The sequence below is a fragment of the Phoenix dactylifera genome, unplaced genomic scaffold (genome assembly GCF_009389715.1).
Source record: "Phoenix dactylifera cultivar Barhee BC4 unplaced genomic scaffold, palm_55x_up_171113_PBpolish2nd_filt_p 000007F, whole genome shotgun sequence".
NCBI classification, from domain to species: Eukaryota; Viridiplantae; Streptophyta; class Magnoliopsida; order Arecales; family Arecaceae; genus Phoenix; species Phoenix dactylifera.
The window spans coordinates 519,641-545,700 of NW_024067666.1; the positions used below are offsets into that span (position 1 = coordinate 519,641).

The window sequence follows — 26,060 nt, forward strand, 5'->3', positions numbered from 1 at the left end:
GTGGGTGTAGTCGAGGGGGCCGCGGCTCTCTTTGGTTTCTGGCCTCTTTATTTTAGTTTATACTGGTTGTGGACCCAAGTATACAGAATATTGGTAAATTTAATTAAATTATTAAAAAAATTAATTATAAATAATAAATAGTGTAATAATATTTTTTTAATTTATTAGATTTTTTACTTGTCATTAACTAATACTTGCCTAGCCATTAAAATAAGAATGATTACATAGTAAATAATCATCAAGAGACAGTAAATATGTATAGCTATTTGCATACTTCAGTTCTTCCTGGCTGCATTGATTTTGAAGAGGTTGAATTCTTTCCACAGTTATAGCAGTGTTTTTAATGTTCCACTTCCTTCAACATTCTTTTCTATCATCAATATTCACAGTCTATTTATTACTCCAAATAAATAGGTAATTTAAGTGGCACAAAAGATAAAAAGAAAAAACTGGAGAGGATGAAAAGATTGGAGCTTCTTATTAGTTTTTTTAACTATTAATATATAATATTTAAAAAACAGATTAACACCTATTTTTTTGAAGAACTTTTTGCCGAATAGATTACAACCTAGATACTTGGCACTTTTACATGCAATCCTAGTGAGAATATTAATTTTTATATTATATCGTATAAATTTTTAGAAGTTTTTCAATTAAAATTCTATTTATTATTCTGAATATATATGCAATTTTTTATGTAAACAAAAACTGAAGGTATTTAGAACTTCTTAATTCTACAAAAATACTCGCATATGGAATCTTCTGAGACAAGAATAATAGATGGCTTTAGCTTAAGAATTTTTTTGCTAAATATATAGTAGCTGTTTGAAAAATTGATTTGGAATGTTCACATGTGAAGCTACATATTTCAAATGAGATTTGAGATCTCATAAATTTAACAATTTATCATCACCTATTAGTCTTATATAAAACTAGTCAAATAGGATTTATCATCATTTATAATATTATAAAAGTTGAAGAAAATGAAAAAGAAACTAATCAAATGGGATTTATCATCATTTATAACATTATAAAAACTGAGAAAAATGAAGAGATTGGAGGTGGAATTATCATTATTTAATAGATGGCCTTACTAGGTACGCTTGGCAATATTCTATGCAATCTCTATATACACTTGGCAATATTATATTCGATCCATACTGAAAAGACCAATTTTTATATTATATAATATAATCTTTTTTTCTTCTTTTAGATTTACATAAGCCTTTCTCTACTTCGAAGTTTCTACTTCGAAGTTGCGGCAAGTTCATGCAACCATGGAACAACTGTTATAATCACATTTACTTGTCACTATGGAAAGTCTCCCAAGCATTTGTCAATAACATTTTTTTCGCCCAACTCCTAACAATTAGAGGAATTTATTGAAGAAACATGCATAATTATAAAGCAATCATATAGTCCTCATGAATAGTACTCCGAATATAGCAAGGCACTCTTGCAACAAGAATACTAGACTTTTAGCTACATGGCTTATACTTTTGCTTTAATAAACTCCTTTGCATTTCAAAGGAGATGCTAATAGACTTTTTTATTGATTTTGATGTTTGGCCAACATGTGAAATGCTCAGAACAACACCTATGGAGAAAATGGTGCCCAATCTCCATAGCTCAATTGTCCAGGCATGCATCAGATCAAGTGGCAGTGCTGCCCAACTTAGTCTTATTTTAATCGAAGTGTTACCTAACTTATTAAGAAAGGCTATTGGTGATTGTATGGGTGCATTTAAGTTAATCCTGCTGCCATTCCATACCCAAGAAATCTAACCAAGGACAAAGCTTTTTTCTTTCTTTCTTTCTTTCTTTTTATTTATTTTTTCAGAATGTTCTTAGACAATTTTGTTCAACAAACTCTTCCATGTAATTTTGAATAAAAAATAGAAGGAAAGAAGACCAAGTTACAATAAAAAAGTTTCTTTGCGAGGATTAATTTTTCAATAAAAAAGTTTACAATCGGGTCACGTGACACCTCACATCCACCCCAAAGATTAAACCAGGAAAAAAAACGGGAAAATCTCCGTGTTTAGCCATGAGCATTAGACCGAATAAACTCCACGACCGCCGCCGAGACCTCCTCCGCACCGGCGGCCGCCAAGGTGGTGTCGACGACGAGCCTCGGCACGTCGCCGACATCATAAACCGTGCAGCCGCCGTACCCCTCCACCAGACTCCGGAGCTCCGCCCAGCTGGCGGGCTTGTGCCAGCCGCCGTCATCCGCCGACGCGGCGGCACCCCTCGACTCCAGGCGGCGGCGCCACTCGGCCTCGTCGGACGGCCGGCACTCCACGACGACGACACCGGCGCCGGCGCGGCGGGCCAGGTGGAGGAGGCGGTCGAGGTGGGTCCGGCGGGAGAGGGGGGAGTCGACGACGACGGTGAGGCCGAGGCGGAGCTGTGTCTCGGCCATCCGCCACAGCACCGAGTAGGAGAGGTCGTTCAGCAACGCGGCGGCGCCGCCGGCGGAGGAAGTGGCGGCAGCGAGGGATTGCTGGACGGGGAGGGTGCAGTCGCGGACGTCGTCCTTGTCGAGGAGAGGGCAGCGGAGGGCGGCGGCGACGTCACGTGCGAGGGTGGACTTGCCGGTTCCAGGGTGACCCTTCATCGCCACGATCAACGGCCGGCATTTCTTCTCCATCTGTCTCCAGTCTCCACCCTTTACCCCTCTCTTTCTCTGAGTATCTATCTGGCTTTATTCCACCCACTCTCCCCTTCTTTAGCGTCCACCGCACAAAAAAAAAAGAACGGGTTTTGCGAGAGAGTTTTAAATGATATTCTGTTTCAGCCGTCCACCAACCTTTTACCGGCTAAGATTTGTTGAGACATTAATATATGGTGCAGTATCAAGATGGCTAAGATTAGCATTTGGTTGGGGAATAAAGCAGATATAAGACCTGGAATAAGTCTCTGTCAGACAATTAGAAAGCAGGCATAAGTAGAGAATAGTTATACCATGCAAATTTATTCATATCAGGCATAATTATTCTAAGAAATAGCTGTCATAACCTAGCAATATATATATATATATATATATATATATATATATATCGTTTATAACTTAGTTTATTTTTTTTATAAATAAAAAATTAATTCAAAAACTATTCTAAAAATTGGAGCTGAATAAAAATTTAAACAATTCATGACATAATTGTAGACATAATACTCGAGCATGCCATTATTTACATAGACTTGAGCTTGTTTGTATACCTTATGCAATATGTGTTAACACAAGCAAGGATCAAGTGAAGATAAAATGGGATTTGGAGTCAATATATGTCTTCAGGAGTGCAAAGTGAGGTCGCACAACTCGAGCAGCTTCCTTTCTTAAATTTTGTTGTAAGCTGCCCCACCTACAAACATCTACTGCATATGAGAGTGTTGATCATGGGTCAGGCTTAGGCACAGAAAAAGTCGAATTTTAAATAAGCCCAGCCTGAAATTCGATAAAAAATGAATAGAATTTCGACATTTCGGCCTAGAGCCCGGCCTGTGATCAGCTATATGCATGAGCAACTTCAAGCTTCCATGTTTCCTGGTTTCTTATAATGCACATAACATGGTCCAGCATTCATGTACACACCACCTGCTTATGCAAAGCACTGACCAGAGAACATCTCTATATGGCTGGAGCATCCCATGAACACAAGGTTCATAATTTGAGAGGAGTGCAGATGATTCCAATTGAAAACAGTCATTCAAACAATCTTCATAGACATGTCTAAATCAAGCTTTAGCCAAAAAATTTCTAGGTTAATAAATAGTTAAATACCATATTAAAAAATCACCTAGACAGGAGAAACATTTTATAAAAACTAGCCTAATGAAGGAATAATAAATACATAGTATTCTGCAAGTATTTCTTCTTTTTTTTCCAAATGAAATTAGTCCAGCTGAAATCAACAATTGCCCTGTTCTTTCTTCTGGTCCTTTCTGTTTCAGTACTTTGTTCTTTCCTTCATGAGATGGTCAAAGTCTCCATATCTGTTAGCAAACCTTGCAAAGATGTAGATCATGTCACTGCATCAACAAATTGATTAGTGTTAGAGATCCCAGCACTTTCTCAAATAAGGTGGACAGCTCGACCAACTTCACAATGTAAGACCTTTAGCATGCTGCCACAAAACATTCTTGACCGACGCAATCAAAATCACCAGATCAGTAGAATACAAGCAAGATAGGGAAAAACCAATTGCTATACAATACGACACACTGGTGAATCAATGTCAAAGGCAATCGCTTATGTTGCAGCATGCAAGTCTCCTGAACAACTTAAAGCATTTACCATAACCATGTTCCTTCAATCATTGATGCTGAATTAAGTCCTGCTGTACCTCAGAAGATAACCAAAGAGATTCATCAGATATGGTGGAATAATCCATTGCTGAGCCTTAGACTTATCCAATTTTACATCCTGTGGATCCCTCAAAGGGGCCTAGGCATCAAGCCAATATATTCGAAAATGACTAAAATGGGCCTAAGACCTATAACTTCCTTCTCACCGGGACACATTTTCACGCTGCCGTTTGGAAGGCTGGATCCTTGGTGTGGAACCACCTGAACCTGGTCCATTTAAGGGAGGTCTTTGTTGTTGGAACCTTTCAACCGGGGCATGCGGTGCAGAGTATGGCAAGATGGCACTACCATGCATTGATGCCCTCATCTTATGGAAATTAGATTTATTTTGGGCTTTATCTGACACCAAAGATCTAAGGAACTTGCCAGGAGAAATATAGCCAATTGCTCTTCTTCCCTGCTTCATGTCAGTAGCATCTGCCTTTGATGTTTGGGGTTCCATCGATTCATCGACAGGGACTATACTCGGCAATCCATCATATGAAAGAATACAAGCAATGGTGTACATAGATGCTCCAAGAGCAGGAGGCAGAACTTCCTGTGGATATTTGACCTGCAAAAGTGTACTTTCAGTGAGGATTCAACCAAAAGGAGAAAAATAAGTGGGTAATTTTAAAGAACTACACATAGAAAGGCCAAGAATATTGTACCAATATCATGATATGCTGAACCGGCCCGTACCAGCCGATTCAGCCCATACCGGATCGGTCCGGTCCCTGACCAGTTCGGTTCGGCCATGAAAAACGGCACCTGCCTATTCCAGCTTGTACCAGCTAGGCTAAATTTTTTTGGACTTTTGGAGGCCAAACCAGTGGTACCGGTTTGGTACCGGATCGAACCGGTCCGAACCAGTTCGGTGGCCGACTGGTATGCCTAACGGTGCCAATTCGGCGATCCTTGACCGATATACACACAAATTGAATTCATCAAAGCATACAAGTCATTATTACAACAGAAAGGTCACATGCTCATTAAAAACTTGGTGCCATATGGCCTCATTGCTATGATTGTCAGCTTCATACTAAGTGACAAATATTACAAAGAGGTTCAAACCAAGCTATGCCATCCAAAAAGTAAAATAAGACTGGGATGCGGAACATCCTCCATGATGTAGGAGTGTGATCATTAAGGCATCATCCAATTCACACTTCCAAAGCACAATTATTCAGGATAAGTTGTCATAACTATTTTTATAACGATTCATGGAAAGGTGGGTCTAAATGCAACAGGACCTAAAAGTACATTCTGGACTTTGCAAATAAACAGAACATTTTATAATTCACTAAAAAAAAGTGACAGGATTTTAGCAGGATTTTTCTAACATTCACTTTAGCCGGTCAAAATCTAGAAGTTCAAAGATGTTAGCATCAAGCAAAGAAAAGGGCAAACTCATAGATCCTTGCATCCCTAACGAATGCAAAGTTATTGACAGATGAGTGAAATCTTACTTTGAATAAGATAGCAGCAGATAGCCGTTCTCGTAAGCAGTAAATCTGAGCAACATCGAGTGCAGTTGACTCAAATCTTAGCCATCGGTCAGCAATGACTAATACAGTGTTATCAGGAGAAGACATAATCTCCTCTCCATGCTGCTCAGATAATGTGTTCATCTCCATCTCATCTTCCTCACCACTGGAAGATTCTTCATCTTCATCACTTTCAACATCATCATTTGCAGGAGCAACAAAAATCTCCATTGCAAGCAACAACAATGGATATGGCCCAACCAGAGAACAGTTTTTTATGTACATACCTCCATCTCCGCGGGTAATCTCATCATAAATTATAAGTGGGCTACCAGCAGATTTACTAAACGATAAGTTGAAGTTGGAGGAATGTGGATGCAAGCGTACTTTGGCGCCGCTAGCTGTCTCCACAATAGCTCTTTTACCACCATTCTTGCGACGGGGGAGCAATCTTCCCACCATTGGATAAGTACCAGCCATGAGGACAGCCTGCAGGATACCTGGATCTCGAGCATTTAAACTACAACTGGATATATCCGAAGGAATAAAACCATTTTTTGCCAGTTCGCTATGAAGCTGCTTCCGCATGCTAGACAACATATTCATGGTGTTTGAAGAGACAAAATACTTAGAGCAGAACTGAGATTCTTGACCTCTATCTTTTGCACGCTTCCAACAATCAAATGCTGCAACTACTGCAAGCTGATCACTATACCCACCATACAAGGAAGCCAGCTCAAGTTTGGCCACCGCAGCTCTCTTCCTCTCATCTGGAGCCATTGGCAGAATAAAGGGCTCCCTATAATCTGCTGCGCATGCTAGTGTTAATGCAGGTTCTAGGCAATTCATCAAGATAGCAAATAATAGCATCTTGCTAGTTGATGGATGAACAGGAAGGGAACCAAGCTTTTCCCCAAGATCTGTAAGCTTTTCATCATCCGTTAAGGCACCAATGTCTTGAAGAACAATGATTGCATTACGGATAGTTTCTGGAACTGGAGGGTCCAAAGTTCTGTGCAAAAAATTTACTATTCTATAATCGGGATCAAGCAACTTGACCTGCCAGGAGAAATGATATAACCAAGTCACTTTATATCAATCATAAATGGAAAAGGAAAAATGAAGTAAAAGCTTGCCTGCAAACAGAGTTCCTCAATTGGCATCCGCTTTATTTCAGGAACTTGGTACTCTGGCAGAGATGCTGCACGTGTTCTCGAGTACAGATGGTAACAAGTTCCTGGCTGGCAACGACCAGCACGTCCCTCACGCTGCCTAGCACTAGCTTTTGAAACCCAAGAAGACTGCAGAGTAGATACATTGTTATAAGGATCATAACTTTTCTCTTTCATCCGACCACTGTCTATGACATATACAACATCATCAATGGTAACAGCAGTCTCTGCAATGTTAGTTGAGAGGATGATTTTACGAACTCCAGCAGGTGGACATTTGAAAACTTTCTTCTGCTCTGCAGATGGAATCATAGAATGGAGAGAGAGTATCACAAACTTTGATGGATCTCGAAAAAATGGAGATGCAAGCAATCTCTCTCTAGTTTGATTTATGTCATCCCATCCTGGAAGAAAAACTAGGATTGCTCCTTCCTTGGAATCAGTACATATTTTTCTTAATAACCTCTCTATTAGTATAGTGTCAATGTGCACTGGGTTAATGCTTGCTAGGTATTTGCTCAGTAGCTCCTCCTCCTCTGCTGACTTCGATAAAGCTTTCTCCATGTGTTTTTTAATAATTTCACAGACATGGAGATGATTCTCTTGCTGAGCCCAATCCAGTGCAGTGCTTCCATCATTGGCACATAAAGAGCAGTCAGCACCAAATGACAGGAGCATGCATACATCTCCTACTCTACCTTTCCCCGCAAACACCATCAATGGTGACGCACCAGTCAATGAATGCTGGTAGTTGTAGATTTTTGGTGTTTGCTCGGTAGAAATCAGTTCTAACAGTGGGTCAAATTCTTCATTTGCTAAAGCTAGATTGATTGATTCATCTAGGGCATTTTTGTAGTCTTCTGTCAATGGAGTACCTTCCTCCACACCACTTATGGCCACAGGATTCAGATGATTATCATCTGTAGATTTTAAGACAGAAAGCACATCCTCCAAATAGAAAGTTTTGACCTGAAGCAAAGGTACAATAAGATCACAAGATACTAATATATAGCCTCAAGCTTGAATAATAGTTGAAAGGCACATCACAGATTCTTACAGGATATGTGAACCCCGGGACCTGAATAATGGGGCATCCACTGAAGTACTTCGAAAATCGTTCAGCATCAATAGTAGCACTCATGAGTACCTATGGCACAGATCATTTATCAATGGTACACTATATTCAAGACATTTATCTTTACAAAAATAACTATAATTAAATTATGCAATGAGCTTATCTGGTAAGAAAATTAAGACAGAAAGAAATTGTGCTCACCATTCGTAGATGAGGGTAAGAAGGCAGGAGGTCTCTGCAAATAAGCCCACATGGCAGGGAAAGAAGTTAGGGAATAAGTATTTTTGTTATCCAGAAATTTGAAAATACTGCCATTTCTTGTGTCTATTACTCAAATTGATAAAATATTGTGGTGATAACCATAGTTTGAAGTTCCACCTGAAATTGTGGAACCAAAACAAACACATTTAGGTTTCGCCTGAAACTGATCGATTTAAGTTTAGACTGAAACTAAACTATGAGGCCAAATTCTTCGTAATATTATCTATGCCATTTTTTGCCATTCTCCATTTCTTTCAATCTTTAAAGCATTTTCTCTATATTATACTTAGATTTTGCAGGTTTTGAGAAGACTTAGAAGCAAGATCCGCCGTACTGGTACAGCAGTCGTACCAGCCGGTTTTTCAATGAAAAGCTTCCGGTATCAGTCCCTGCCTGAACCGGTTCGTACCGGCATACCCTGCTTAGAAGCATTGCAATATCATGTTCCAAAAGAGGTTTCACGGGAAACAAAATTTTTGACATAGGTTTGGCTATACTTAGGCGAAAATCTTATTGCCTCAACTTTCATATGTTAGATTGTCATCAAAGATTAAAATGATATATTTTATTCTCTATCTGATATTTTAGCTTTATCTTTCAAAAATAGTAATGTTTGACTGTCTTGGTATGAAACCATCGAAAAATGATGCATTTGAAGGTCTGAAACAATATAATGTGTTCAAACATATCTTATTTATTTTCTTGACTTTCTTAATTGTTTCTAACCATTTCCCTCATATCAACTGATATTTTAAAAAAAATCAACCAAACTGCCGAAAATGAAAATGAAACCACCGGACTCATTAAAGCCAAAACTTGTTTGGCCCAGTCTGAACCAAAAAATTGGAACAAGTTTCCAACCTTTAGTTAAAGAAGCGCCAAGCAAATCAAATAATGTGTACAGAATCTAAACCAGAACTCATTTGGCCGAGTCGGAACCAAAATTAAGACAAGTATTCCAACCTTTGTGCTAAATAAGTGCCTAGCAGATCAAAAAATAGGTACACAATATAGTATATCGGGATGCTTAAAATGATAAACATTAACATCCACAGTTACATTAAGGCCAAATGGGTCATGCATGGTGTTTGAATGCCTGAAAGTTCCAAAAATCACCCTCCCAGACTATATTGAATAGTAAGGATTAATGGCACAAGTCTTTGTCAATGTGAATTCAATGATCGGGAAATAGATAGATTAAATACACTTTTATCATAATTATAAAAAGAAAAACATTGCCCATATATTTTTTGGATAGCAATCCAAAAGGATGCCATTATGGTACAGCCATCCTAGGGGGTACTTAAATTTGTCATCCAGACCTTGGAATAAGCTCAGCAAATTCCTAGGTAAGGAATTCTTGCCTGGTAGATGCACGCTCCTAGGGCCTGGTGTTTATCACACTCTTGTAACGTTGGAACACAAAAATACAAAATAGGAAAGGGAGGGAGGGAGTGGGGCATGCATGTATCTTAAAAAATAGTGTATTTGTCAAACCCTATTAATATTAATTTATGTGATTATATTCCCTTTTATTCCTATAAAGGACTAACTAAACCTCAGAACTTCTAAAATTTCTACATGATAATGCTAAATTTATGCTAAATATATATTGCACATGATATAAACTTTAGACAAAGTCTGACAGCTATACTTGTATCTTTGGTGAAGTAACTTGATTTTCAAGTACCTGAGAATTGCCAGCATAAAATCAGAAAACCTGTCCCTTTCATGAATTTCATCCTGGAGGGCAAAAAAAAAAGAGAGAAAGAGGAAGAAAGGGAGAGATCAGCCATGGTCAAAGAATATTGCAAAGTGAGATAACAAAGGATAACAATAAATGCATGATATTTGCAAGGAAAAAGGTGGTTTAATAATATGACCACTTCCAAATTACGAAATACAGGGACCATTGCTTGGTGCCATAGTAAAGGCTTGGGCTAACAAGCGTGTGGCACAGGTTCAAGTCTTGGGCTTCTGCAGATAAATATCAATGGCTAGGTCTATCTCTAGTTCGCCCCTCCAAGGACCCTGGATTACTAGAAGCATGACTTGGTAAAGAAATTTTTCTTTTAACTTTGAAGTTACAAAATGGATACAAATCTCCTATTGTTAACATGAACACTACCACTTCACAAATGCAAAATTATATATCAATGCCCTATCTATATCTGCATGCAATTGCGCAACCATCGCCACTAAACGGAATTAGGGATTGATAATTGCACTCCCATTTTCTGAAAAAACAGCTCACAAAGGTGCTTATGTCTTACAAAGGACATGTCTCTCTTTAAAAAGGAAGTCTATTTTTAACTCTCTACTTATTATTGTCAAGTGAGACTTCCCAAGATAATCTTTTCAATCATATATATATATATATATATATATATATATATATATATATATATATATATATATATATATATATATATATATCATGAGAGCAACAAGCCACTGCACAAATGTTCCAAGGACTTCTACAAACAAGTCAAACACCACCGAATTGGATACATATGTACAAAATAAATTAGAAAGAATGGTTGGTTGTGCTGCCCAAACTGCCTAGCTCGGGGCGTACTGAACCAACATGGAACCGGGATGGTTCACCTTATCAGCCCGGTAAATAGGCCAAACTGGCTCCAATTTGATTAACCCCTCCTAGTTCAATTTAAAGCCCATCCGGCTTAGTTTTTCGACAAACCCCCTCCCCCCCTAAAGCTCAGTTCACGATCTTTCGAGAGGCCCCTCTCCCTCGCCACTCGCGATCGTAGCCCCTCATCCTTGCGTTCGTGCTCGACGTTGCTCACCCTCCCCCGCCATTCGAGTGTTACCAATAAGAGTCCCTCCCTCCACCCTTCTATGTCCCCCCTCTCTCTCACACACTACTAGGGTTAGGGTTAGGGCTAGGGTTTCCCTCGCCCCCCCCCCCCCCCCTCCTCTCCCTCTCCCTCCCTCCCTCGCTCCCCCAAGAAAGGGAGAGATCAGCATGGTCTAAAATATTGCAAAGTGAGATAACAAAGGATAACAATAAATACACGATATTTACAAGAAAAAAAGTGGTTTTATAATAATATGGTGACTTCCAAATTACAAAATATAGGGGCCATTCTTGGTGCAATGGTAAAAGCTTGGGCTAACAAGTGCAGTTAAGGTTGCAAATGGGTCGGGTTGACTCGCTTAGACCCAACTCGTCCCGCTTAGACCCGACCCAACCTATTTTGAAGGACCCGTGGGGCGAGTCGGGTCCTAAAATTGGACTTATTCCATTTTTCGGATCAAGTCTGGGTTTACTAAATTCAGACCCGACCCGATCCAACCCATTTGAAATTTGGATAATTTTAGAATTTCAATCCTACGACCCGACCTGACCCTGATCTATAAAATTATTTGAGCCCACAGGGATGCAAACAAGTTTTGAAGCCATGGATGGGTTGACTCGGCCCGGATCCGAACCAAATCCGAATTTTTCGGGTTAGGTTCGGGTTATACATGGAACCAACCGGACCCGAATGACCCGTTGGATCCAAAATTGTAGTGGTGGACCCGACCCGACCCGACCCGAACTTCTATTGGGTCGGGTCTGGATCCAAAATTAGGATCCGAATAAGGAACCGAGTTGGGTCGGGGTCACTCATGACCCGATCCGACCTAATCCATTTGCACCCCTAAGTGCAATCGCACAGGTTCAATTCCTAAGGTAGCTACCTTCTGTAAAAAAAATGCCAATGATTAAGTCTATCTCTAGTTCACCCCTCCAAGGACCCTGGATCACTAGGAACATGACTTGGTAATGAACTTTTTTCTTTAACTTCAAAGTCACAAAACAAATTCAGATCTACTACAGTTAATTTGAACACTACCACTTCACAAATGCAAAATTATAAATCAATGCCCTGTCTGTATTTGCACACATTTGTGCAACCATCACCACTAAACGAAATTAGGGATTGATAATTGGCCTCCTATTTTCCAAAAAAGCAGCTCATAAAGGTTCTTATGTCTTACAAAACAACATTTAAAAAGGAAGACTACTTTTAACTCTCTAATCTCATCATTGCCAAGTGAGACTTCCCAATATATCTTTTCAATCATATATATATCATGAGTGTAACAATCACTGCAAAAGCGTTCCAAGGACTTCTACGAACAAGCCAAACACCACCGAATTGGATGCATATGCACAAAATAAATTACAAAGTATGGTTGGTCGTACCACCCCGAACCGTCCAGCTCGGAGCGTACCGAACCAACGGGAAACTAGGATGATTCGCCCTATCGACTCGATAAATAGGCTAAACTAGCTCCAATTTAGTTAAACCTCCCTGGCTCGATTTAAAGCCCATGCCGCCCCCGCCATGTCGCTTGCAATCGTAGCCCCTTCCTCCTGCGCTCGCCACTGCTCGAGCTTGCTTGCCCTCCCCCTCCCTCTCCTCTGAGCGTTATCGGTAAGCGTCCCCACACCCTACTCCACCTGCTCTCACTCTACTAGGGTTAGGGTTTTCCTCGGCCCCTTCCTCCTCCTCCCTCTTCCTCCCTCTCCCTCTATCACCCCCCCCCCCCTCTTCCAACAACAGCCGATGAAGGATTTCGAGCCCTCTCTCTATAGCTCGTTGTCCCTCCCTTTCTCTCCCTCTTATTTTTCTCTCTCCTCCCTCTCTCCATCCCTCTTCGACTCCCTCTGTATCAGTACACCCCGAAACAATATGGTACAGATCCAGAATGGCATGGTACAAACCTGCACCATGTCGAACCGATCACAGGCCAATACAACCTCCAGTACCAGTTCAACAAACCTTGTTACAAAGTGTATAAAAAAGATACATCATCAGTAGCAAAATAAGAATTTAACTCATCTAATATATACTCATGGTAAGGTGCTCTCTCACTCTCACTCGCAGACATGCACATACCCCCACACCCACACCCACCACATGCCCCCAAGCAAATGTGAATCAGCTGGGGTTAAGTTCTGAGTGGCTGTCACTAGATATTATAGAGCTTTTGTGTTTCCTTCTACAATGGCACCCAGAAAAGAAAAGAACAGGGTGCAGATATTCCAAAGATGATATCCCAACTTGTTTCAAATGGGCCTCGCCCTTCTATTGCGAAGCTGTAAACAGGCATCTACTAGGGTGCAGGGAAACAACATAAAGCAAGTATAGATTATTACTTTCGCTAATTCTCTGTTTTATTGTCACAAAAGGATAAAGTGACAGTTTTATTTAGAAGAGTACCATATGAATTCAACATAAAGACTTAGTGAAACAGAAGCTCCTCTTTGTTTATTTGCATATTATAAAAGAGATAGATTTCCCCCATTAAGTTCCAGTAAATCTGATCAATCTAAATCAGACTAGCTCTAATACTCACCCAGATAACATCAAATATACAAGTAGCTTCATAAGGAACAGATTTCACAATTTCATGTGATAGATATACAACTTACCACAATAATGTGTGTTATTCCCATGAGACTATCCTCCAATGACCTGTTTCCTGTTTCTGCCTTGGATGAATTTGCACCTCTGCTAACCAATAATCTCAAAAGAACTCCATTAGTGCAGAACATTATTGATGAGTTTTTCCCGCCTTTAGACTCCAGGCGTATCTGAAAGTTTTGCAAAAAATATTGAACCGTTGAGCATATATCAACTGCATATTCATGCTGTTATAAAGTCCTCATCCTATATGAGTCTTGAGGTAATGAAATGTAACTACAATTACATGCTAGGTACCTCTTTTTAAAAACAAAAAAATCCAATCAAAGGAAAAGACAGGATGCAAAAGATACCAATTCTTAGATATTTGAGTAACCAACTATATCATATCAGCGAAGAATTAGTATGAGTTAAAGAAAAGAAGTTTCACAATCATAAGGGTAATGCAACAGTTAGGAATCAAAGTGCATTTTATGTGCCTCATGCCAATGCTTAAAATTCATGGCAGTTGATACAGGAGTTGTTAGCCATTAGCAACTGATATAGAATGGCATGCTCTTGATTTAAAATAGTTCATGGAGCCCAGTAGGTGATACAGGAGAAGTTAGCCATCGACTGGAACAGACTGGTACCAACCAGGATGCCTGCTTTACTAGATCCTGACATCCTGGATGTGTCCCAGGAGTGGTTCCTCATCGGTGCAACCTAGAACAGATTGGAAGAACCAGGTCCACAAACCTTGGTTATAACAAATACATTCTTATTGAGATGGCACGTTATACTTAATGGAGTACCTTATAGTTAATCAAGGAGTATCTACTGTCAATTTGAAAAGTTGAGCTTCAGTTTCTACATTACTCCCTAAAACTCAGGGCAACTTATAGAATCAAGAGGCATATGGTTATGGTGCTTAAGCAGAAGCAGGCAATTGTAATTCAGTAATGTGTGCTCGACTACAATTTCATATTATTTTTTATTGGATAATAATCTACATCACTATGGGTGCAAGAGGATTATAAGTTAGTTGTTAATGTTTTTAGACTTAATTACATAGTTCATACATTATATATCAGACCCTGGTCCACTATATAGATGCCCCAGGTGCGTAAAGCAGCCTGGTGTGTGCCTCTGTCTTCAATCCTCTCTTTTGTTTTCTCTCCTTTTATTCAATCCATCTACACTACTTTCTTCCATCTAGCTTGTCCTTGAGCCACTTTTGAACATTAAACCCTACAGACAGGGATCTTTGAGTCCCTACACTTCCTCACAAAGCTTTCTTTTGAATGTGATGTGATAATGGGGAACCGGTGATCCTTGTGCTCCTTGCTGTTTAGCTGCCAAGTTGATAAAGCCATCTGGATTTGCCATATAAAATTACCTGACTAAACAGTTTCAGCCAAGTAAAATTGCTATCTAGTCATTATATTTGACTTTTTACCATGCACTTTAATGTGATAAATGTATGGCATAACTTGGCACCATTATGTTCATCAACTCTAGCTGATCTTACTTGATGCAGGTTACTTACTGTCTTTATTTTTAAAAACAGATCAAACTTTCATCACTTGGACAACTTCCAAGAATGTTTGTGGATGGGTATCCCAAACAATAGATAAACTACAAACCGGAAACTTGTGCTAGAGACCCCTTTTGATCAGGACATAGACAAGTATAATGATCATTTAATTAGTACTTCGAAGATATATTTAAGTAAAATCAATTACCTTATATCCAACATTTTCTCCAACAGTTTCCCCTCTTTCATAAGCAATCCTCTCAGCAACTGCACATCCAATTACCAAAGATAAACACAAGATTCACTAATCAACATGTAAAAGAGAATTATTTTGAACACAAGATGGTGAGGTGAAAGCACCGGAAATGGCTGATATGCGCCTGGGTTGTGTGCACACAATTTTACAAGCCTCATCTTTTCCCCACATATGATCCAAGATATATTGAGGGACCTGCATTTTGTTGGAGATAAATTACTCAGCCTTGCAGGAAAATAATGTCCAAAAGGAACTACAGTCATCATTTTGCATGGGGGATGGGGCGCTTAAAACATATCCATGCAATAACCAAAAAGCAAAAGATCCATTAGTGCTTTCGTTGTATTTTAGCATATTTGGTTATTGTCATAGATATCAAGTTACTACAATCAAAGATAAAATATCTATGATACTAAGAACAAATATATAAAAAGCTGAGATGTTTTAGGCACATCCATAAGTGACAGACAAAACCTGCACATGAAACATTCAAACATTTTTAGGTCAATACTAGATTCATTATATAAACTGGTGACAACATCTTCTCAAATGAAAGATTCACTTAGAAAAAATAAAATTTATGTCGCAGTGAAAATATGAATATAGCATGCACCAAGGTATTTAAATAAAAGCAAATACCTCTGTTACGGGGGAACTTAGCCACCATGCCCCACGTGACCGGCACGCGCGCCCAGGAAGACTACGGCAGCCCCTTGATCCAGCAATCCGACCCCGAGTCGGACATCTTCGGCTCCGCAGCCCGACCCCGAGTCGGCTGCCCCTTGATCCAGCAAGCCGACCCCGAGTCGGACATCTTCGGCTCCGCAGCCCGACCCCAAGTCGGCTGCCCCTTGATCCAGCAATCCGACCCCGAGTCGGACATCTTCGTCTCCGCAGCCCGACCCCGAGTCGGACATCTCTCGACAACGACAGGCTATTCCCCAGAGGCACGCCGCGGCCCTCTGCTCCACTACACCCAGCAACGGTCGTATCCGGCGCTGCTCCACGATCCCCTGTAACAGCCGTACAAAGCGGAGCTCCACTACGCCCTGTCATGGCCGTACCCAGCGCTGCCCCACGACGCCCTGTAACGGCCATGTCAGTGGCAGCTCCATCGTGCTACACGATGACCAACCCCCCAAAAGGACCCCCCAGCCTGGTATATATGCGGCTGGGGGGAGAAGGGGGGGTAAGCAAGAACTTCCAGAGCATTCTCTTACTTGCTACTATTATCTCTCCTTCTCCTCCAATCTCCTCTGACTTGATCGTCGGAGGGCCCCCACTACCCCAGTAGTGGTGCGAGGCTTGCTTGCAGGTTTTCCGGTGGAAGGTGGAGCGCAATCAACACCAACCAAGGCAACTCAAACGGAACCCCGTTCACACCGCTGTGCCAATCGTTCTCGGTTTGGACCACCAGCAACAGTTGGCGCTAGAGGAAGGGCCCGAATCTCAGAGCGATCGTAATGGCACGGCGAGGTGGTCGTGGAGCTTCCAACGCCTCCGGTCGCGGGGCCTCTCGCGCCTCCGGCCGGGAGGCCGCTGCGTCTCCAACACATTCTCAGCAACACTCCACCGCTCCACCTCCCATTCAGATGGTCGAAGCCGCTCAGTTCGACCAGTTAGCCCAGCAGGTTCGCACCCTCGCGGAGGCAGTGCAGAACCTGCAGGGTGTGATGTCTCGGGCGCCGCAGCGGGCCCAGGAGCCGCTGCTCCCTGAGCGCTCACCTGTCCTCCTCAACCCGCGCTCCTTCCTCTCCCATGGGGAGGAGCGCCGGCGCGAGGAAGATTCTCGAGCGCGTTCCATTCTGCCGGGACCTTCTCATCGGAGCTGCGCGGGGTACGAGAGGCGGACCCGGGCGCATTCCCAGACCCCCCAGTCCTCGAGGAACCCGCGCTCCAGGCGGTCTCCCTCCTGCCGCTCCTTGTCTCCCGCCCACCGGTCGCGCTCCCTGGACCGGCGGGTGGACGATCTCCACCGACAACTCCAGGTCCTGAAGGGCCATTCCAAAGATCCCTTCGCCGACTTGGAGATCTCCTCCCAACCGGCGCTAGCCTCGAGGATCCTGCGGACCCCGAATCCGCCGGGGTTCAAGATGCCGGCGATCGAGCCCTATGACGGGGCAGCGGACCCGCGGGATCACGTCGAGAGTTTCAGGACCCTTATGCTCCTCCACGGAGCATCAGATCCTCTCCTCTGCAAGGCTTTCCCAGCAACCCTCCGTGGCCCGGCAAGGGCGTGGTTCGCCGGCCTGGAGGCTAACTCAATCCAGTCCTTCGACCAGTTCACTCGCCTCTTCATCACTCATTTCACCGTCAGTAGCCGGCGGCGACTGGTCTCCGACTCCCTCTTTGATGTTCGGCAAAACGAGGGAGAAAGCCTGCGGGATTATCTCACCCGCTTCAACAAGGCTACGCTGGAGGTCCGGAACCTGAGCCAGGAGGTAGCTCTTTCAGCCCTGAAGCGCGGCTTCCGGAAGGGCAGACTCACCTTCTCCCTGGACAAACGCCTGCCGAGAAGCTTCCCGGAGCTGTTGTCCCGGGCGAACCAGTATGCGGACGCCGAGGAGGCGGCCGCCCACCGGAACAAGAAGGCCGCCGAGATCCCTCCAAAGCTTGGGAAGAAAAGGCGAAAAGAGGCACGCCAGAGGAGGAGCCCGACGCCCCAGCGTCGGCGCAGAAGCCCGTCGCCGGCGAGGAACCACGGCGCCCCCGCCCTCGTTCTCCGCCCCGACGTTTCAACCGGTACACCCCTCTCCTGACTCCCCGGGCCCAGATCCTTATGGAGATCAAGGGGCGGGAGGACCTCCCGGCCCCGAGACAGATGCGGAAGATCCCTGGGAGGAGGCCCTCCCGGGCGTACTGTGAGTACCACCGGGACCACGGCCACGACACCGAAGACTGCTTCCAGCTTCGGGACGAGATCGAGGCTCTCATCCGCCGGGGGCGTCTCGGACGATATGTGAACGACCGACGTCCCCCCGCGGACCCGCGTCCAGCCGACCCGGCTCCTCCGGAGCCTCGGGAGCAGAATCGACCCATTGCGGGCGTGATCCACACTATCACTGGGGGCTGCTCACGGCCCGTGAGGAACGCAGGGGGCTCGGCGGAAGCGTCAGGGACGGCCATCGTAAAGAGGCAGAGGGTCGGTAATGTAATCACCTTTTCTGATGAGGATGTAAAGGGGGTTCAGACTCCCCACGATGACGCCATGGTGATCTCCCTCACTATGGCAAACTATGATATAAGGCGTGTTCTTGTTGATAGTGGAAGCTCAGCTGATATTTTGTTTTACGAGGCCTTCCAAAAAATGAGCTTGACCAGACAATTGTTGCACAAAACATCCACCCCCCTCATCGGATTCACTGGTGACGCTGTCCCGGCCGAAGGAGTCGTTGAGCTGCCTGTGACTGCGGGCGTTGCACCCGCAGAAGCCACGGTGCGACTCGGGTTCTTGGTCGTCCGTGTTCCCTCGGCCTACAACGCTATCCTCGGACGACCTGGACTGAACGCCCTTCGTGCGGTGGTCTCTACGTACCACTTGCTCATGCGGTTCCCCACGGCGACTGGGATCGGAGAGGTCCGAGGTGACCAACCGACCGCACGGCAATGTTTCCTAGCGACTCTCAAAGGGAAGGAGCCCGTGGAAGCCCTAAGCGTCGTTCTCCTTAATTGCATTCTTTGTGCAGGACACTCCGGGCGGCATGTATCCCTCGGTCCACGTATCTCCGCTCTCGCCCAGGCCGCATCCGCCTCGAAGAACGCGCGTATCGCGGCCGCTTAACTGACACTCCTTGCAAGCAGCAACTGGCGGTCCGATTTCCCAGGTAAAGCTTCAATTAGCATTTAATGCCCTTCTGGTGTTCCCCAGGCGACGCTTGGAGAGGAGGAGAAACACGATCGTAGCTGGACACGGAGAAATTCCGTCGAGTGGCAAGCGACAGGCGCGTGACCAACGAGCGGAATTTTCCGAGGCTCGGCCCTCGGATGCCAGGCTAACCCGATGACCATCCCGGGAGCAGACTAGCCTGAAGCCCCGACCGGTCGCCTCGGCTTGCGCCCGCCTTGGCCGACCAACGAGCGGAATTTTCCGAGGCTCGGCCCTCAGATGCCAGGCTAACCCGATGATCATCCCGGGAGCAGACTAGCCTGAAGCCCCGACCGGTCGCCTCAGCTTGCGCCAGCCTTGGCCGACCAACGAGCGGAATTTCCCGAGGCTCGGCCCTCGGATGCCAGGCTAACCCGATGATCATCCCGGGAGCAGACTAGCCTGAAGCCCCGACCGGTCGCCTCGGCTTGCGCCAGCCTTGGCCGACCAACGAGCGGAATTTTCCGAGGCTCGGCCCTCGGATGCCAGGCTAACCCGATGATCATCCCGGGAGCAGACTAGCCTGAAGCCCCGACCGGTCGCCTCGGCTTGCGCCAGCCTTGGCCGACCAACGAGCAGAATTTTTCGAGGCTCGGCCCTCGGATGCCAGGCTAACCCGATGATCATCCCGGGAGCAGACTAGCCTGAAGCCCCGACCGGTCGCCTCGGCTTGCGCCAGCCTTGGCCGACCAACGAGCGGAATTTTCCGAGGCTCGGCCCTCGGATGCCAGGCTAACCCGATGATCATCCCGGGAGCAGACTAGCCTGAAGCCCCGACCGGTCGCCTCGGCTTGCGCCAGCCTTGGCCGACCAACGAGCGGAATTTCCCAAGGCTCGGCCCTCGGATGCCAGGCTAACCCGATGATCATCCCGGGAGCAGACTAGCCTGAAGCCCCGACCGGTCGCCTCGGCTTGCGCCAGCCTTGGCCGACCAACGAGCGGAATTTTCCGAGGCTCGGCCCTCGGATGCCAGGCTAACCCGATGATCATCCCGGGAGCAGACTAGCCTGAAGCCCCGACCGGTCGCCTCGGCTTGCGCCAGCCTTGGCCGACCAACGAGCGGAATTTTCTGAGGCCTGACAACCCTCAAATGCCAGGCTAACCCGATGATCATCCCGGGAGCAGACTAGCCTAAAGCCCCGACCGGTCGCCTCGGCTTGCGCCAGCCTTGGCCGACCAACGAGCGGAATCTCCCGAGGCTCGGCCCTCGGATGCCAGGCTAACCCGATGATCATCCCGGGAGCAGACTAGCCTGAAGCCCCGACCGGTCGCCTCGGCTTGCGCCAGCCTTGGCCGACCAACGAGCGGAATCTCCCGAGGCTTGGCCCTCGGATGCCAGACTAACCCGATGATCATCCCGGGAGCAAACTAGCCTGAAGCCCCGACCGGTCGCCTCGGCTTGCGCCAGCCTTGGCCGACCAACGAGCGGAATTTCCTGAGGCCTAACCCTCGAATGCCTGGCCTAGCGCCGGAAGAATTTCCTGAGGCCTAACCCTCGGATGCCTGGCCTAGCGCCGGACGAATTTCCTGAGGCCTAACCCTCGGATGCCTGGCTTAGCACCGGAAGAATTTCCTGAGGCCTAACCCTCGGATGCCTGGCTTAGCGCCGGAAGAATTTCCTGAGGCCTAACCCTCGGATGCCTGGCCTAGCGCCGGACGAATTTCCTGAGGCCTAACCCTCGGATGCCTGGCCTAGCGCCGGACGAATTTCCTGAGGCCTAACCCTCGGATGCCTCGCCTAGCGCCGGACGAATTTCCTGAGGCCTAACCCTCGGATGCCTCGCCTAGCGCCGGACGAATTTCCTGAGGCCTAACCCTCGGATGCCTGGCCTAGCGCCGGAAGAATTTCCTGAGGCCTAACCCTCGGATGCCTGGCTTAGCGCCGGAAGAATTTCCTGAGGCCTAACCCTCGGATGCCTGGCTTAGCGCCGGAAGAATCTCCTGGGGCCTAACCCTCGGATGCCTGGCTTAGCGCCGGAAGAATTTCCTGAGGCCTAACCCTCGGATGCCTGGCCTAGCGCCGGAAGAACTTCGAGAGTCAGGAGTCGGCGAGACGCTACCAAGAGTTAAAAAGAGGAAGGATGTCCGCCGAAATCCGCAGACTGCCAGATCAGCGACAACCGCTATACGCCATAAAGGAGGCGGGGAGCTCGAAGCGCGCGCACCTTTCCGAGGGATGGCGGCAATCTCGAAGCATCACTCCCTTCACCCGTTCCCCTCCTGGTTCCAGGCTCGGAAGTGGGGGGCTACTGTTACGGGGGAACTTAGCCACCATGCCCCACGTGACCGGCACGCGCGCCCAGGAAGACTACGGCAGCCCCTTGATCCAGCAATCCGACCCCGAGTCGGACATCTTCGGCTCCGCAGCCCGACCCCGAGTCGGCTGCCCCTTGATCCAGCAATCCGACCCCGAGTCGGACATCTTCGGCTCCGCAGCCCGACCCCGAGTCGGCTGCCCCTTGATCCAGCAATCCGACCCCGAGTCGGACATCTTCGTCTCCGCAGCCCGACCCCGAGTCGGACATCTCTCGACAACGACAGGCTATTCCCCAGAGGCACGCCGCGGCCCTCTGCTCCACTACACCCAGCAACGGTCGTATCCGGCGCTGCTCCACGATCCCCTGTAACAGCCGTACAAAGCGGAGCTCCACTACGCCCTGTCATGGTCGTACCCAGCGCTGCCCCACGACGCCCTGTAACGGCCATGTCAGTGGCAGCTCCATCGTGCTACACGATGACCAACCCCCCAAAAGGACCCCCCAGCCTGGTATATATGCGGCTGGGGGGAGAAGGGGGGGTAAGCAAGAACTTCCAGAGCATTCTCTTACTTGCTACTATTATCTCTCCTTCTCCTCCAATCTCCTCTGACTTGATCGTCGGAGGGCCCCCACTACCCCAGTGGTGGTGCGAGGCTTGCTTGCAGGTTTCCCGGTGGAAGGTGGAGCGCAATCAACACCAACCAAGGCAACTCAAACGGAACCCCGTTCACACCGCTGTGCCAATCGTTCTCGGTTTGGACCACCAGCAACAACCTCTTATTAATACCATCTTCTAGCTTTTCATTCTTCTATCCTCATCATTTAAAACTTGACACAGAAGAAAGTAACCTTTAAGGATACCCCAGAGAGAGAGAGAGAGAGAGAGAGAGAGAGAGTTTAAGTGAGAACCTAACATGATGGGTGGAATATTTGCAATATATCTCACTAGTACATCCTTCAAATGGTTTGGACATATATAACGAGGCTGCAAAATGCATCAATATAAAGGAGTGATTTGATGCATGTAAAAGGAATGATGAGGGACAAGGATGCCATACCAATCGGTATTGGTGTGTACCGACCGTACTGTACCGTACCGATATCGAACCAGTACATGGTACAAGAGGCATACCAGTGTTGGTACACTCAATCAATCTCGCACCAAGCGTACCAAGACAGTAATAGATAGGTACCAGTATGGGGTCCAGCATCGAGATGATGTACCTTGATGAGGGGTAAAGATAGACTGAAAAATACATGGGATGAAGTAGTAAGGAAGGACTTGATATCTCAACATCTTTCAGAAAGTATGACCATAAACCAAGCGGCATGGAGGCAAAGAATTTATGAAGCGGACCCTAACTAGTTTCGGATTAAGGCTTAATTATCTCATTAGTACATTGCTTATGTTGCAATCTTTGAAAAAGAGGGAACCTTCATGATGTTTTAAAAAAACAAACAAAAAATAAATCATAGGAAAGGAATACTCAAGTATGAAAAAAAAAGAAGCATCGGAATTTCTTCACTTTTGTAGCATAGGCACTGCTTAAAATTCTTCATGATTAAATTCTACTAAATGCTGAGCCTTAAAATTTATTTCAGAATTCTAGGTTATGGAGCCAATCATCTTTAATGCCACAAACATCACCCCTACAACTAGAGTAACATCGAATGGCATTCCACTGTTACTAAAATCCAATTAAAGTATTGGAAGAGGCTCAGGCTCTCAAGAGACCACAACTGCTTGTGTTGAGAACTGTAGTTTTTTTTTCAGTAATCCATCACATGCACGTGACTAATTCAAGTTTAAGGAGTATTTGACCCAAGATGATCCCATCAAACAATGAAATGCTTGAGACTAGGGTTTTCTTCCCAGTAATACAATTTATTTATTTGAAATATGTATCAAAGCAATGCTGATGACTATTTAGCAGGTAGGCTTGCTCATTATGAAATGATACAAACCAAGCTTTTACATCTTGATACCTGGTCTGGAACAAGTATCTTAGTGATACGATGCAGCACAGTATGGTATTGCCACCATATAGATTCATGGCAGTGGTGCTAAATCGACACATCACCTATACCTTGTGTTCGTATGGTACCTTATCAAAAATTCAAACCCCTGAACCATACTGGTTTCCTGCAATATGCCTACTACAGTCCAATACCTAAAACATTAACACAAGAATTATCTATACAATTTCCAGGTTACAGTTTACAATTCTCCAATTATGATAAAGCTGAAACATTAACTGAAACTCAGAGTCATGCATGTACTGTAACTGACTTTAATAGGATAAATTCTTCACATTGTGAATCAGCAGATAATTAAGAAGACACCACTGCAACAGGACACTTCTTCCAAAATAATATGGATCTGGTGTTGACCATCCAATATCCGGCATCTAACTAAGCATAAGATGATGGTGATGATCACGTACCACCAAGGGTACTAATAATTTATACTCCAGAACCCTTTGGTTAGCATGAGATGCAAACCATGCTATTCCTTGAGAAAGAGAAATATCTAATTTTTGCCCATCAGGGTTGTCAGTCATGTGAATGTCATTATATTCCACGGCTAGGTATTTATAGATTCAATACTGAAAATCCAGCATGGTGGAGAATTAACTGGTCTCAAACAACAAATTTCTTACTTCCTTCATAGAAGCAATAGCTTTTTGAAAAGAAATATATATAAAAGAACAAACAGTGCCAACAAAACTCATACATTAGGACACTGTTGCAATAGGGGAGAGGAAATAAAAGTTGGACTAAGAGGATAAAATCCGCACATCACTGAAATGCAGGTATGGATGAAACAAACAAGGAAGTGATGTAACAAGAAACAATTTTCTGCACTAGTTTCCTATGCGGAATACAATAAATGTCCCAGAAAGAAGACAAAGCAAATAACTGGCAACCTGAGTAGTTTTACCGCAACCGGTCTCACCAGATATCAGCACCACCTGATATTTGAAAAAAAAAACAAAAATGAAGCTGTCATCAGCTATTATACAAAGTTCACATAATCAGTACTTGTATATCTAAAATTTGATTAAAAAAGAGTATAACATCAGGGGTTATAAAAAATGTTAAAAAAAAAAGCTCAATAAAGTCACTGGGTAAATAGAACTGTGAAACAGCATAATCATGATTTTTTTCAAGCGAGATCTATTAATGTCATGCTTATCTACAGAATCATCCACCTTTTGGTAATTGCAATGCTCCTTTATATTAATGGCTTAATGGCTTATCCATCTCTGTTGCTACATAACCTGGTGAAAGCATGCATAAATGTATATTCTATGTTATGTGCTTGCACTTTTCTAAGTGTTAAGTACACTAGTTATAATGCACATGCAGATAGACATGGCTACTACTAAAGATTTTTAGTTATAGGATACATTTTAAAAGATTTTAGTTTGTGAAATTATCCAAAATTAATTTATTATATTATGTTCTTAATATAGACAAGCTTTAAGTTTTGCTAATGATGAGCAAATCACTGTAAATTTGAATTTTGAAAGATATGAGACTCTTATTATGCATATAATCATAGAATTCCCAAGATAAGGAGAGTTTCCCTTTCAGACTCTCAGTAGTCCAACAATGCCAAGATCCTTTTCTATAAAAATTTAGCTTGGTTTAAACCTCCAAGAAAAATTCTAATTAGGGTTATATGAGATTTGAAAAATTAGAAAATTAGGTCCCTTTGTTTTCGGATAAACAGAAATTCTCCTAAGACTGTCATCAGACATCCTAGATCAGTCCTGAGGCTCCAATCAAATTTCTAGATAATTTTATGTAGTGTAAAGTGGAAACTTTTTCCCTGCTAAGCCCACTTATTTTCTTCTTTTTTTATTTAAGAAGACACCTGCAAATTTTGTACAGGGAAGGAGTCTTTCTTTCTTTCCTTTTTCTTTTATGCTTAATCGAGATTCAACCTTTCTTGCTCTATGTCAGCAGACCAGAGAGTTTTAAGCACTTGATAGGCACAAAACTTCTTCTACTTTATCACGTTCGCATGGAATAACATGATAGTTTCACAAAAAGGCAAACGGCTCACAACTCCATAACATCCTGTCTGGATGCTTGGCAGGTAAAGAAAATGGAATGATCAAATGGGGGCACATAATACTTGTGTTGACAGAAAACCATGGCTATATCACCCAATTTGAAAATCCTTTTTTCATTTCCTTATTTCCCAAAAGTACATAAAAACAAAGCATAATGGAGTCCATGCAATAATGGCAGATATGGATCTTACAGTAGATCTTCCAAATGCAAATATCCATTAGTTATTGATACACATGTACAATTTAGTAAATTTATTTGACAATATTATGCAATCTAGTTTAAGGCATGAGCATCTTTTTTTC

The 26,060-nt window shown here is 44.4% G+C and overlaps 2 protein-coding genes across 3 annotated transcripts in view; both read right to left on the reverse strand.

Moving 5' to 3' along the window:
* Nucleotides 1–1,886: 1,886 nt before the first annotated feature.
* On the reverse strand, nucleotides 1,887–2,920 carry LOC103705400. Its single transcript, XM_008789096.4, has one exon. The coding sequence runs from the start codon at nucleotides 2,651–2,653 to the stop codon at nucleotides 2,042–2,044; it is 612 nt and encodes a 203-aa protein (XP_008787318.1). The 5' UTR covers nucleotides 2,654–2,920; the 3' UTR covers nucleotides 1,887–2,041.
* Nucleotides 2,921–3,667: 747 nt separating this feature from the next.
* The window catches only part of LOC103705399 (DExH-box ATP-dependent RNA helicase DExH6-like), a 30,423-nt gene continuing 8,030 nt past the window's right edge, over nucleotides 3,668–26,060 (reverse strand). Inside the window, exons 5-15 of one of the 2 annotated variants that reach the window (XR_603786.4) lie at nucleotides 24,603–24,647; nucleotides 15,657–15,747; nucleotides 15,505–15,563; nucleotides 13,789–13,950; nucleotides 10,033–10,085; nucleotides 8,283–8,316; nucleotides 8,064–8,153; nucleotides 6,971–7,975; nucleotides 5,817–6,893; nucleotides 4,118–4,921; nucleotides 3,668–4,032 (exon numbers count right to left, since the gene is read on the reverse strand). Coding sequence is in view for 1 of the 2 variants with exons in the window: in XM_026803991.2 (XP_026659792.2) it covers nucleotides 3,951–4,032; nucleotides 4,515–4,921; nucleotides 5,817–6,893; nucleotides 6,971–7,975; nucleotides 8,064–8,153; nucleotides 8,283–8,316; nucleotides 10,033–10,085; nucleotides 13,789–13,950; nucleotides 15,505–15,563; nucleotides 15,657–15,747; nucleotides 24,603–24,647 (3,105 nt within the window). In the remaining variant the exon portion in view is untranslated. The remainder of the gene's footprint in view (nucleotides 4,033–4,117; nucleotides 4,922–5,816; nucleotides 6,894–6,970; nucleotides 7,976–8,063; nucleotides 8,154–8,282; nucleotides 8,317–10,032; nucleotides 10,086–13,788; nucleotides 13,951–15,504; nucleotides 15,564–15,656; nucleotides 15,748–24,602; nucleotides 24,648–26,060) is intronic. The other variant, XM_026803991.2, reaches the window with a different exon arrangement.